The 15091-nt window shown below is 38.3% G+C and overlaps 1 protein-coding gene across 6 annotated transcripts in view; it reads left to right on the top strand.

The window, feature by feature from the left end:
- Nucleotides 1–8730: 8730 nt before the first annotated feature.
- Nucleotides 8731–15091, top strand: part of LOC121518468 (peripheral-type benzodiazepine receptor-associated protein 1) — a 112846-nt gene continuing 106485 nt past the window's right edge. For all 6 annotated transcript variants that reach the window (XM_041800787.1, XM_041800789.1, XM_041800790.1 and 3 more), the window contains exons 1-2: nt 8731–8935; nt 10652–11656. In XM_041800787.1, coding sequence (XP_041656721.1) covers nt 10796–11656 — 861 coding nt within the window. In that variant the 5' untranslated portion in view covers nt 8731–8935; nt 10652–10795. The remainder of the gene's footprint in view (nt 8936–10651; nt 11657–15091) is intronic.

Raw genomic sequence — 15091 nt, 5'->3', positions numbered from 1 at the left:
AGGTATTTATCCTGGGCATTGAGGTAAATTTCTCAAATATATAGTTATGAAACTTAAATCAAGCTAAAAACTCATTAACCCAACACTGATTTTATGTTTTCTATTACAACTGACCATTATGGTTGCATTATTTGGCTGTCCCAAAATATATGAAAGTGGTCAGCAAGCAGGGTACTACACCATCTCTAGCAATGACCTGACTCTGGTCCAACATTTTGAATTCATTTTATTTTACTATATTAGAGGTTTATACTTATAGACCTTTCTTATTCCCAAAAAGACTTCTAAACTGAGAAACCATACCACAGAAATCCATCTGAGACTAATTTTAGATTTACAGGTAATGGCCAAAATTTTAATACTGTGTCAATGTCTAACTTAAAGATTAAATTATTTGGTGAAAACTGATTACTCTACGCTTAACCTGGGGCTCCCAATCCCTTTGCTGGTATTACTTGCGCCTTTTGGTAGTGTGGCTTTGTGTATGTAACTATGAGCAATCCCTCATATTTTACATACAAGTCTGTGATCAATTTGAATTGTTGTGATGTTAACACGTATATTTATGGTAGCTTTAAAAAATAAAATACATTGTTTACCACCATGCCAAATAAATGCCTCAGTTACAGTACCTCCTCTCAGTCAAATACAAAGCTTGTGATTTATTTTGTTCATGTACAATGTTATGAAGTTGCCAGTACATCACTGACATTGACTTTTTAAATGATCAGAGAAACTGTGTTACAGAATATTTTTGTGACCACCTGATGAATGCAGGTCGGCATATTAACAAACAGAAAACAATAACACACTAAGAGAATCAGCCTTTATGTTCTGTCCCAAGGGAACAATAAATACGTACACCAGGGAAGATAAAGTTTCTCTTTATTTATGGTTTCCCTGTCTACTCAAAGTATTGTTGGCCTTTTAACTCTTGTAACAATGGAGATGATCATTTTGTTCATCATGTCTTCATGTTCCTTTTTTGATGTTCTCCAGTTGGGACAAACTTTAAAGCCTAATGTTTTTTGAAAAGGAATCTTCTCTCAAAGAGAAATTATCCCATATTTTTTCTTAATTTTTATATTTCCACTGTTGGAGTAGGACTGTAATCAATCCAGTTCATCAGTGAGCACTTTCTCTATTTAACTGGTAAATCATATCAGAGTTAAACCTGTTCATGTGGCTACATGTAAGAGAAAACAAAACTTTTGCAAACAAAAGTCTTTTAGTCTGGAGGAACAATAGTTACCTCATCTCCCATTTCACATGCAGACTGATGCAATATGAGTAAACAGGCTGATCTCATTGGTGAATTCTGAAGTTTTGAAGAACACATGCTGTTAGCCTGTCTGATTTGATGAGGTCAGTTATTGTATGTATTCTTGAAGTGTGTTTTACATAACTCTGGAACAGGGCTAAAGTGGTAGTATGTTCATTATGACCATGGGTTTATGTCATGATGTCCGGCCATGAGTTGTTATCTAAATGCTTTATTCTCTAGTTATGAGGGTCTCGAGTTTGAACTTGACCCAAATATGCACAGAGACATCCTGCTACCTTTGTTTGGACTATTCTTTAAAATGGGTCGTAAAGACAGGTGGTATTCTGTATCACAGGTGTTGAAAACTGTGACACAGTTCTGCTTTGCACACGTCAAGACCTAGATTTAAAGGAGTGTAGGATTTAGTGCATTCAGTGCATACTGCGCCTTAAGTAGAACTACTTCCTTCCTCCTAGCCTTTCAAATGTGTAAGAGAAGCCACAAACCAAGCAAAGGATGAAAGGAACTGGAACAACCAGAGATAAGCCTCTGTGAGGTATATAGATGCTGGATGGTGAAAGTATAGATTTGGACCACGGAGAAGGGCTTGGGTGGTTTTGGTAGAAATCTTATTTCTTTAATGGTGTGGATGCATGTTTTGTAATAAACTTTGGATTACAGAGCTTTTTAAATGTATGGGGGCTAGTTGAAGTATAAAATGTTGACCTTGTTAGTCTAAGTTCTAATCAGTTCATCCTTGAGGCAGAGTGGACATTTGAGTAACGTTTGCAATAAATTCTCAAAGTATTCCTGAGTTAAAGCATTCCCAAGTTAGGGATGGACATGGGGCCTATTTAACCTGATCTATGACTTATGACTTAAACAGTTCATCCTCGAGTCAGAGTGGACATCTGTGCACAAGACAATTACTCAGAGTGTTCTTGGGATACTGGCTTACAAACGAGGGATGAACATTGGGCTAACCCTAACCCAAATCTAATAAGTTCATCCTTGAGTCATATTGGACATTTGTGCAAAATCTGAAGATACTTATTTTAAGAATTAATGAGTTATTACAATCATGGACATGAGTCTGTGATGGACATAAGGCCTGTTGACTTTGGCCTTTGATGTAAGACTTATCTGACACATAATCGGTTCACCCTTGAGACAGGGTTGACATGCAACTTTTGCAAATCAAATCCAACTTTGACATGAAAACTCTGTCATGCAAAGATTGATTTGAGATCCTTGTAACTATTACTAAGGCCTATTTTATTCTTGACACATTGGCAGAGTCGCGAGTGTTCATGAGTCAAATGTAAAATCCTCAGACACACCCCTTTGAGCTGAAATTTTTAGACATGAATGAGCAAGATGTCAGAACCTGCTACAGATGTGATTTTTGAAGACACTGACTGCTCCTAGCTTTTAGGAGAATATCAGTTTGCGGTGTGGTTGAAGCCAGCGCTACATACACTACTGCTTAAAAGTTTGGGATCACTTGGAATTTTTATTGTTTTCCATGGAAAAACTCATGAAATTAGTCTGAATAGGAAATACAGCAAATGAACTGGACATGCTGACATCATCAGCGTTAGTAATAATGATTTTATTTAAAAATGTTCTTCAAACTTTGCCCTCAGAAAAAAACACCTTTTGCAGCAATTACAGCTGTGCAGACCTTAGGCAGTGCTGTAATAACTTTTCCATCACAGGTAGCACCATTACACATTGTCTTCCATATCAAGTATTTCTGTATGATTTACAAAAATGAACATTATGTTATATTTACACCAACTTATTTCTAGTGTTAAGTGTCAGAACTTCCATCAGGAGAGACTTAGATATGAGAAAGCAATTATTTATTCAACAGGTTTGGAAGAGAAAAATGAAAAAATTCTTTGGCGAATAGTAGTGGGGCTGAGTCTAGATTGGTGGTGTTGATGGAAGGATACAGGGTGAGATGAGGGGTAGACTTCAAGGTACAAGGCTGTACTTAATATCCCCATAGAGGGCAATTTGCTTTGCAGCAACAAGCTCATAATTATTCATTCATTTCAAAACCAGTGGCAGCTGGAATAATACAAGTTTTTAAGCCTCTTTGTCCTGCAAGTTGGCATGCTGAATTTGTGGCAGAATAGGAGCAGCTTTAACTGAGAACAGAGGATGGCTGTGATCAGCCAAGATTGATCTTGACTTTCAGTGACTTACTTGACCTGGACACTGATAAAGGGATGCAGGATGATATGGAGAGTGGAATTCTGACCTTCTAACCCTGATAAGATGGAATAGAGGTGGCTGAGGTGGAGGAGGGTTGCACGATCACACTGAAACGACAGAAAGTCTATGGAGGAGAAGAGAACAGATTTAAAATATATCAGAGGCAGGATGATTGTTCAAGAGAGGCAATGACAGGGTAGGATTGGTTTAGAATGTGTGTTAGCAAGTGCCAGCTAATCACCAGAGCAGGAAAACAACAAAAAAAACATCTTTAAAAATTCACTGTAAGTTAACTGAGAATTAGGTCATTTTCTGATGTTCTTGCATTTCTGAGCAACCAGTGGTGCTGCCTTCTGGTGTCAAATGGGAAACATGCAATTTTAAGATACTTTCAATTGGCTTTTCTCCCTAAAACATAAGGCTACATCACCTTGTTGAATGGTCTTTGTTTAAAAAAAAAACCCCAATATTATTCTTTATGTTCTCTTGCATAACTTATGAAATGAACTGGTTGCCATATTATGTTGAATTCAGTTTATAACCCCATCCTACACCTTGGTCACTCCCTCTTTTGTAAACTTTCTTTACCATTTGTCACATGATCTCGTGGTCTATAAGCAGTCCCCACCCTATTGCAGCTGCACCTTTATCAATAGAAAATTTACCATGGAGGTCAATGGTTTATGAGGTTGGATGCCTGTGTGTGCAAATTTATAAAAAAAAAGTTTCAAATTGACAGTCATTGCTGTATAAATCTTCAATTCATTAAATGAAAGGGAATCATGTAAGATCAAAGCCTGAGATATGTGCTCTATTATTTAATCTGACATTTTTGACTGATGATTTCAGTAACAAAATACTGCTTGTTTATTGCATAACAGTCCTGGGTATTATGAGTGCAGTAAGTTGAGTTAAAAGGTGTGTTAGATTTTCATTCAGAGCTCCATGTCCTGTGCAGACAAAGCAGCGTAGTGTCGTTGTATGTCAGTATGCCAACTCAGTCATGATGCTTAAAATGAAACTGAATGGATTTTGACATAAAAGCTGGTAAGTAAGCACCAGACTGCCTCTGGTCAATGGGTGTGAACAAACAATTCAGGGGGATCTTATTTGAAATACTGTAACATAATAAATTACTGTTGGTAGTACAGCATGTAGAATCAAAATGTAATTCATGACTGTGAAAGATGCTTTAATATTGCATGAGATCATGTTTAAGAAGACCAAACCATATTTAAGGTATCATTTAAGTATAAATGATTCCAATAGGGAATATAAATACTTTCCTTTTTTGTATTGTAGATCAGATCACTTCCATAAATCCAGCATGTGCAGTTGTACTCAGCACTCTAAAAACATTCCAAAAATGTAAAAAGAAGTCTGGGTTTGCAAATGAAATAGGTAATGCTTCAAGATAATATGATTATCACACCAAACTGTGTCCAATGATGCAGAAGCTGTATGAGCAAGAACCTTATTTATGAAAACATAGGGACAGCAATAGGCATGGTCACCATGTGCATGCCCCCAGATAGAAACAGAAGAAGCAAAGCAGCTTCAAGAAATGAGCAGACAGAAATATGTCCAACATTATGTAATAATATGTATAAAAAGGTAAATAAATACTGCAATACTCAGTGAACATTGACATTGAGATCACAGTACAGAAACAGGATAGTCATCTACTTGCAGGGATGTTTTCAGGAGTATCGTTCCTGTTGATGTAAAATTTACTGTTGGAAGGAAAACTGTGATGAATGATTAAGGAGCTGCAGCAGGCAGGCAGACAGATTTTTTTCTGTTCTCTCTCTCTCTCTCTCTCTCTATTTCTGCCTCTTCCCAACAGTCTGCCACACGTGAGCAGACAGAGATGGAAATGAGAGAGGGAGCAGTCCAAGGACACCCTGATAACACACAGCGGTATGCTCAGCTTCTCTCTTTGTCTGTCTCTTTCTCTTTCACCCTCACTATGACCACTGGAGATGCTCTTACCCAAAAAAAAAAAAAAAAACACAGATTACTCATGCCAAATTAAAGCATCACGGGTTAGTTCTCTGCTTATATGGGTGCCACCAAGTGGTCAAACGTGGTAAATTTGCCTTTTTGATGGCTTTTGGCAACATGATATTGAAAAGGTATGTACATACCTCTGAGGATTTATACATTTCAATTTCGCTGCCTTTGCCAAATAAGGAAATCTCAGGAAGCGTGTTATCTGAGTCCAAGGGCTCAAAAGAAAAAGTACATTCCTGTTGTATTACATGCAGGGCAAAATGTGGTAGAACACTACATTAGCAACAGGGGAAAGAATGTTTGTCATAAAAGCTTACTGCAAATGCACTTAACAAATCAAAAGCACATCAGAGTCGCTGTAATGAAGTAGAACTGTGATCCTAACAAGAGATTAAAGCATATTTTTCATTCCTGAGAAAAAGGGAACAAAAAATCTGGTAACATAAAATGATAGAATATGGGACTTTTTTGCATGAAACAAGCTGTCAGAAAGATAAATCACTGCCTCCGTTCACCACCTACAGGCTGTTTCTCCCTGTAGGAGCTGTGTGTCCTTAGCTGCTCCTCATTAGCCTCTAGCTTCTGCACCTGTTCCTTATTTAAGTCTGTGGACTTGTCTGCATAGCTGCACTGTCATGGTCACACTGCTCCTTTTTTTATTTAATTTGGTGTCTCTGCCAGTATTCACAGCATGCTTCACTTTGATCTGAGATTTAGAAAATTTATTTTGAGCCTTGCCTGCTGTTCACTGTCTGCCGATTGCTTTCTTCCTTCCTGTTTGCCAGTTAACCAGAACTGTGTGGCACAAGGGACATTTTGTCTGTGCTTTGAAGTGCATGCAGACAAAACCCACTGGTATTCTTTTTATACTGAATACTGTACAGAAAAAAATGCACATGCTTGCATGCACTTTTACAAAATTGAGTCACTCTTCCTTGGGATATAATCAAACACTGAATAGTTTTTAAAGAAACTTTGTGAGCCACTTTCATAAAATTGCTGCCTTACAGAATATACCAGTGTCATAAAATAAAATATTACCTCCCAGGGGGCTTCATTATTAATTGTCCTAAAACAGCTTTGTTTCTACAGCACACAAACACCTGTCACAGTTAGGGGTTTAGTATTTAAGGATGATACATTTATGAGAACATTGCACAACAAAACAAAACAATAATAGCTGTAAACATTTTCAATACAATGATCCCTTTGGTCAGGATATCTACAGGTGTGTCTAAAAAATAGAATATCATGACAAGTTTTATATATATATATATATATATATATATATAATTTATTTCAGAAATGAAACTTCCTATATTCTAGATAAATCTCATCCAAAGGGAAGTATTGCAAGATTTTTTTGTTTTAATCTTGATGATTACAGCTTATAGCTCACAAAAATCCACCTACTCAAAATATTAGAACATAACAAACATCAGTCCATAAAAGGATGTATAAGACAAATATGTTAACCTTTTGGAAGACGATGCCCATTGTACTCAGTATTTGGTTTGGAGCTCCTTTTGCTTGGGTTACTACATCTATGCGACGTGGCATGGAGCCAACCAGTCTGTAGTACTGCTGAGGTGTTATAAGCCCAGGTTGCTTTAGCAGCCCTCAGCTCATCAGTATTGAGTCTGTGTGTCTCATCCTCATCTTTCCTAAGAGATTCTCCACAAGGTTAAGGTCAGACTAGTTGGCTGGCCAATCAAGCACCTTAATACCATGGTCAGCAAACCAGTTTCTGGTAGTTTTGGCTTCACTGTGGGCAGGTGCCAGGTTCTGCTGAAAAAGGAAATCAGTATCTCCATAAAGCTTCTCAGCAGATGGAGTGTGAAAGTCTCTAAAATCTCCTTGTAGATGGCTGACAGTGTTGATTCTGGACTTGATAAAGCTCAGGAGACCAACATCAGCAGATGACATGGCACCTCAAACCATCACTGACTGTGGAAACTGAAAACACTAGTCTCCAAGCACCTTGGATTCTGTGTCTCTCTGATTTTCCTCCAGACTACTGGACCTTGATTTGCGAATGAAACTCGAATTTAGTTTAATCTGAAAACAGGACTCTGGACCACTGAGCAACGCTCCAGATCTCTTTCTCCCCAGCCCAGGTGAGCTTGATAGTGGCTTGTGGCTTGATACTAGGAACATAACACTTGTAGCCCGTTTACTGTACCCATCTGTGGGTGGTGGCCCTTGATTCACTGACTCCAGCCTCAGTTAGGTCTTTGTGAAGCTCCCCTAAGCTCTTGAATCTGCACCGGTTGCTTGTGCACCTTTTCGTACTACACTGTTCCTGTCAGTCAACTTTCCATGAATTTGCTTTAATAGAGCACTCTACAGCCTGCCCGTTCAGCAATTAACCTTATGTGGCTTACATTTCTTGTGAAGGGTGTTAGTGATTGTTCTCTGGCCAGTAGTCATGTCAGCAATCTTCCCCATGATTGCAGTTGTCTATACTGAGCTAGAGTGAAAGACTGAGGGCTCTGGAAGCCTTTGCAACTTGGACTTCTCAACAGTATTCTAATATTTAATTAATATAAAATATTATTTAGTGGATTATTGATTTTTGTGATGTTTAAGCTATTATCATCAAGATTAAAACAGAAAAATCTTAAAATGTTTCACTTTGCATAAGATGAATCTAAAATTCCTGAAAATTTAACTATCTAAAATAAATCAAAAGGGAAAAAATATCTTTTTACGTGATATCCTAATGTATTGAGATGTACTGTACTTACAAACATTAAAAGTGCGGCAGTACCAGCCTTTCGCCACTAGTGGTCCTCCAAGTCTTTCAAGTCGGTTTTACTCAATGGTTATGCTCCCTTCAGAGGATGCGGGTAATCCTGCAACTCTTGTAAAAACACACCATTGCTCTACTGCTCAGCAAACTGAGAAAGACGGAACTTGTAACGCTGGTCGTAAATGTGAGTAGCAAATAAAACCACGGTCAGAATGGATAAAAATGGTGCGTAATATATATATTATAAGAGATTAATTAATGACAAAATGCATAACATGCTAGATATTTTTTCAACTTGAACTTGTTTTTGTAGTAAAATTCATTTTTTCACTACTCAAAAAAAAAAGAGGTGTTATAAGTTTGTAATTGCATATCATTAAATATCTTTAGAAGTCGTACGGTATTACCGCTCGTCTTCATTGGATGATGGCGGAGCGCACTTGAATGCATCACAGCGACTGGCCTGGTCAGCCGGGTGACGCTGGACACGGACTGTGAATGTGACACTGGTGCCTGACAGATAAACAAACCCGTCCTGCATGGCTCAATGGACGTCAAACATTTACCGTTACTTGTTTCAGCGCCAGTGAACAGCTATTTTCAACGCCCGTAAGAGTACTTTGGTGGAACGAGGATAACACAATTGATGAAGAGTTAAATACAAGCTCTGAGTCCGCTGAGAGGTGAGTTGTTCAAGTTGTTGCTAGAAACTTAACGGTTAACGGTTAGCTAAAACTCGTTAACTAAACGTTGATAGCTAACCATCAATGGGTGCGGACTGAAGCTCGACTGTTGCAGTAAACTCGCGTTATTTCATGGCTTCACCTATATTAGAAGCAGCAACTTGCCAGCAGGAAGCTGGCTAATTCATGCTAGTTAATTAGCCATTAACTGCAGCCCCCCATCCCCCTGTAATATGACCTTTATATTCCAGCGCCCGTATGGGCACCGCTATGTTAAACAGCTGATGGGTAAAATTGGAGCAGAGAAAGCTAGTGGTGCATTGCTGTACATTAAAAGTTCAACAGTTCACTTGTTGCATCCCCAGCTGGCTGGGCAAAAGCTCCATTAATCGCATCTGCTGAGTAAATAGCGAATTGACAGCTTGTTTATTTACTTATGTGTATGAATAGACAGCTAAGTCTACCATTCAGCTACATCTAACATTAATGTTCAGAAATCCAGGCTTGGATAGAAAAAAACATATAAATACAGTCAAGATGTGCTTTGTTTATGTAAAAACAACAGTATTATATGGAGTGTTTGTTGGACTGGATATAATTAAACATCACAAGTGTTTTTTTGGTGTATTCATTGTGTTTGCTTTCTAAAACTTAAGGGTGCTTCCCACTGTTTTTCTATATCATCAGTCTAACAGATATGAACCCTTTTTTCACCATCATCTGCACTTTAACCATGCTGAAGCCTAGAGCCAGACCGATATGACTTTATCAGCCAAATATCAGTTCTAATTTGATTTCAATATATTGGTTTGATTGTCAGCTTGAGGCTGTAATAAAGATAGGTCATTTATAAGTGGCAGTTGTTACAACTAAGAAATAATCTACCAAACACAAGTGTCCTTACTATTTATGCTAAGTTGATATGGCCATGCAAAGATGCTCAAATTTATAACAGTTTCTTAAATATATTTGCCCAGTTTGAAACACATCGTATTACACCATCTACCTTAAGCTAGGGCTGTATACAGTGGGGAGTGTTTTGCCAACTGGGGAGTTTTTCTGGACAAACTATGCAATGAAACAATGGATGCACTGATGCCACATTTTCAGACCTAGTACAAGTACTTGCGTCTGGGTGCTCACTAATACGTAGTTCAAAATGAATGCGTAATAATGCTATTACAGTTCTCAAAACTAATGTGAAAGGTTGTTTTATTTTCATCAGATGTTCCTTCCACCTCCTTTTGATAGTTTAGCAGTCCATGGTTTATGCTCTACTTTTGTCAACCTAATTTATGTTAAAATGTTTCCAAATTGCAGACATGTCTCGAAACTCACTTCCTTAAAGAACAGAGATGCTAATATCATGCTGTCTACTGATGTCAAGTACAGTATTGGCCATGTTTTAAGAGTACAAGCCCTTAGACTTGGTATCTGCACTAATACCCCTAATGGTATTGGTGCATCCCAGTGAAACCAACCAAACTACTACAAATATTTTTATTATTTTATATTCTTTAAAAATATATTACAGGATTTCAAAAAACAAAAATGCCCTTAAATAAATACCTGTGATAGACTCTTATTGGTGATTGTGCAGGTAATATCTGTCTGGCTCTACTGTAATAACTGCATTCTTTGTAACTACAGCCATCTTTGAAAAACATTGACTATTTCTCACTCTTTCTTCCACCCTCCACTGTCTCATTCTTCCAGTGACCTGGTGTGATAATGCATGCTGCATGCCTGATAACCACCAATCCCACACCCGCACCCTCTCTTAGTTCTGATGCATTACCCTTTTTCAGCTTGTATATGTCTGGCCATTCCTTACATGGTGTGTTGTGACTGTTTGGCATTATGAGGAAAGACAGGGATAACCCTCTGGCACTCTCATCTAAGAAACAATGCCAGGGCCAGACGGACTATGAACGAGAGCTCGAGAGGCTGCGTGCTGAATTGGAGACAGAGAAGAGTCGAACACAGCGGACCCGTGGACTCCTCTATGTGGAGCTCAGGCACCTACGGGAAGAAGCAGAGAAAGAACAGCTGAGAGCTGTGAGGGAGCTGACAGCACGACGAGGGTGCCAAAAGGACAGGCACTCTAAAAGACACTGGAGTCTGCTGGCTGATGAGGTGAACATTAAAGACAGAGGACAAAACACTGAGGCCACAAGGAAGGAGGCTTTTTGTTTGTACAGCAGAGAAACATACACAAAGCTGGAGCAGTTGCTGCTGACACTGTATGAAAAGATAAATGATGAGCAGACAGGACATAAATTGCATCATAGACAGGAATTTGAGCTAGAAAAAGCCATTTTTCTCTGCCACCTGCTAGAGGCTCATGTTAGACTGTTGCAGGGGAGGAAGAAAGCAGGACACCCCAGAAAACCAGTTCAGACAGATAGTAGTAACTTCTACCAGACAAAAACTCTCCTGACCTGCTCCAGGACCCTGCCACAGAGATCCCGCAGTCTCTCTAGCTCTACAAAGAAGACACCCAAACAAGATCAGCGAAGGAGGCTTTTAGGGAGGGCACTCAGTGCAGCTGACCCCTGCACCACCGCTGCAGTCGTGGACACCTGTTGGAGCAGCTCTCTGAGAATTTGTCACCCACCCAACGCTCCCCATGCCGGCTGGGACGACCAGCCCCCCTGCTGCTCAAAGTCCTTTGGGTCTCACAGGTCACCGCCCTCCATATGCATGGATGGAAACATGGAGGTAGGCTGTTCCATTTTTTAAATTCCACAGATGGCATCTAAATTAAATACATATTTCTCCCAATTATTTCCACTTCATTCTGAAACTTGCACTTGCAGTCCTTTGTGGTCTTGCCCCATAATGGTTCAGTATTAAAACCAAAACATACTCTTCTGTTACTTCATTTGTATTGTTTGCTATATCTTTATCTATGCAGGCCATTTCAGGGAATGAAATATGTCAGGAATACTCGGAGGGATTTTCTTCAAACTTTGCAAAATTGACCACTCTGATTAGATTTTTTGAGGTCATAGGTCACAAGTCATTGTCATTGGGCCTCACGTGCATCAATTTGAATGTGATAACTTAAAACTTTAAGGGATTTTCTTCAAACTTTGCAAAAAGTTTTGGAGGTTGTAGGTCACAGTTGAAGGTTGTTGCACCACATATTCCTCTTCTGCTTGTGAACATAATATCTAAAAGCTTTGAGAAGGTTTTTGTATACTTTAAACAAATATCCACGCTGACTAAAAAATAAACTGATTATTTTTCGCAGGGCAGATGTCAGAGCACAGAAGTCAATAGCTACCCCATCCCTTCTATTTGACCCACCAACAGAATATACTTTTACTCTCAAGCAAATTTTATACTTTGCAGAGACATTTTGTATAATCGCCATGCAGTGGTTCTAGTCTTATCTTTATTTTTTTGTCAGTTGAGCAAGTGAAAGGTAATATTTGGGTAACAAATATATTTTTAATTTTTTTTTTTAATTAGACAAAGAATATACCCTAGCACAGGGGTCTCCAACCTGTAACTCCCAGTCTACAGGTAGATCTTTGAGACAAGTAGATTTTTAACACTTGGTGTGCATTAGGTCTTATTCAAAGTTTTTTTCACCCATTTAGTTTTCAGTATGAGCAGGCAAGTCAGGCTGTTGACATCATCTTCTATACTTGTATAGATTGCTCCAGTCTTATACTGGTGTTTTATTAAAAAAGAAAATAAGACGATTTCAGTATGGCGGCTTCTCTAACTTTCCTATGCAAAGGAGGACCCCCACTATCATCAGCCTCTGGGGACAACCTCTGGAAAATTCATTGAAATTATTGCACAATAAGGTAGATTATCAACAATTTGACCTGTTTCTTCTAGCATCTTTCCTTATTTTTATGGTTTAGTGTCTAATTTTGTCATTTTATTCAGTCTTTTTCTGTAAATTGTCTTTGATTTGACTTCGTGATAAAAGTCAACAGCAATAGTAAACTAATTTTAAACATTTTATCTAGTCTTTCACCCTATAGTATTGCCATAGAAAAGGACATATATGTTTTGATATTTAGTGATTAATTATTACATGAAAAGGAGACCTATGGGTGGGATTTTATTGACACAAATCAATTAATTATGTTTTTGTGCTTTTTCCTCCACCGTCCCCTCAGGTTTTTGTGACAACTCTAGCATACCCTGACTGTTTTGAAAAATCTGTATTAGGATGCAGAAGTTGTTAAATACAAGCTTTTATCATTTTGACAGGTGTTTAAAAGCATTCGGTATGCGGAAATTCTCAAATTTGTGCCTCATAGTAACGTCAAACTTTAAAAATAGTAGGATTAAAAATGATATCCTATGATTATGTGTCGAGTTGGTTCTCTTTTCTTTCTTTGAAAGGCTGGGGAGTGCATCACTAGCTTAAATGTGGGTAGAATTGAATTGTAACAAGTGAAAAGTAAATATTATTTTCTCCCAATGTTTTTATGTAGGTAGATCTCGATTTGTCTGATAACCTCAAAGCAGAACTTAAGTAAGAAAAGGTTGCTGACCACTGCCCTAGCACGACAAAGTAATATGTATCGCTGCAGCTGTTTACTTGCAATATTTAAATACATTTTGTAAGACTGGTGAAGGCAGATGAGAAGGAGAGGGAGGAGAACTATGCAGAGTGGGAGCAGAGGGGTGTTAGCATATCTGGGTGTGGGTGGAACAGTTTGTGCCTCTTGTAAGTGGCAAAAGTGGGTCAATGTGCTTCCATCTCTTTAATTTTGGATCCTGTTTTTATATAAGGAGATGAATTATTGATAAGAATGTCAACTGTCTATAAACAGCAGTGCCCACCATTCATCCTGCATATGTGTAGTGTACTTGATGTTAGGTATCAACATCAACAGAATGTTATGTTTTCAGTGTCTGAGATGAACATCTTAACTCACTTATATTCATGTCAGTTAGTAACCAACAGACTACTTTTCTGCCTTTTAGGTAAGCTTGCAACCTTGTGACATAATCAGTTTATGCTGGACTAAAAGCCTGTTTCATTATGTTCATGAGGACAAAATGCTTTTGAGATCTTAAAATAAAACGTGCAAAGAGAGGCAGGATTATACAAGGAATATCTTTTTTTAATTGAATGCATCAGAAACATGCACCTGTACCATATCACATAGTCTGGCAGGCAATAAGGAAACAGCAAATGAGTCAGGGTTTCTGCCTGTTGATACTATACATCTGAATAACAAGAGTTTCTGTGACAATGCAGGCAGCAAATCTAACAGCAAGTCTTCTGTTTAATTTCCTAATAAACCTCTGTTTGTTATCTTGAGTTGCCCAGTTTCTTCACTTCCCTGAATTAATAGAAAGCGTTTTAAATTTGGGCGTGTTTGACTGGATCTTCAGCCTCATGACAGGCTGACAGGCAGACTTTGTCAAAATATGTCAGTATGATATGATGTCAATACAACTGAACTGATGGATGAGCAAACATATGGTGACAGGCGTGATGCTGATTGGATGCTTTCTATTGCTGTGTGCTTTGTGAGATTTTTTTGTCACAGTAAATGTTCTGTGTACAACATGTGATGGTAACACTTGGTGTTGTTGGCCATGTTAGCATGTTTTGTTGATGTGTGTTTTGCTGTCAGCATCTCTGATCTAGGTCAGAGACTAAATATTATCAAAGGAGTTGAAGCAAAAAGAAGTAGTGTTTAGTAGAGTTTACCTCATGGCTGATTTCAGACTTTAGGCTACTGAAGCAGGGATCTTGTGAGCACTCTGCCCTAAAATTGATTTTTACAGCTCTCTCTCTCATTCCTCTTTTATCAACAAAGAATCTCATTCTGTTGTATGAGTTTGATATGGTTGATTAAAGTCAAATTGTTTGACATTCTGTCCATAGCATAGGAATCTGAATATTGCTCCATATTGCAATTCTAAAACACAGCACTGCATTTTTAAGTAACTGTGTCAGAAATACTTTTTTGATATGACAGCAGAGGATATACAGGAAGTATGGGGAAGATAGAGTTGGGGTTTGCTTGTCCAAAATGGTTGCAGATCAGGAGTCTAACCAACAAACAGGGCGACAAGGTCTCTCACCTCTGCACATGGAGTGCCTGCTTAACAAGTGAGCTTAATCAGTGCCTTTGTGTTGGGATTAGTTCCTGTAATTAAGGAAACTGT

The sequence above is a fragment of the Cheilinus undulatus genome, linkage group 12 (genome assembly GCF_018320785.1).
Source record: "Cheilinus undulatus linkage group 12, ASM1832078v1, whole genome shotgun sequence".
NCBI lineage: Eukaryota > Metazoa > Chordata > Actinopteri > Labriformes > Labridae > Cheilinus > Cheilinus undulatus.
This window is presented reverse-complemented; position numbering and strand designations above follow the sequence as displayed.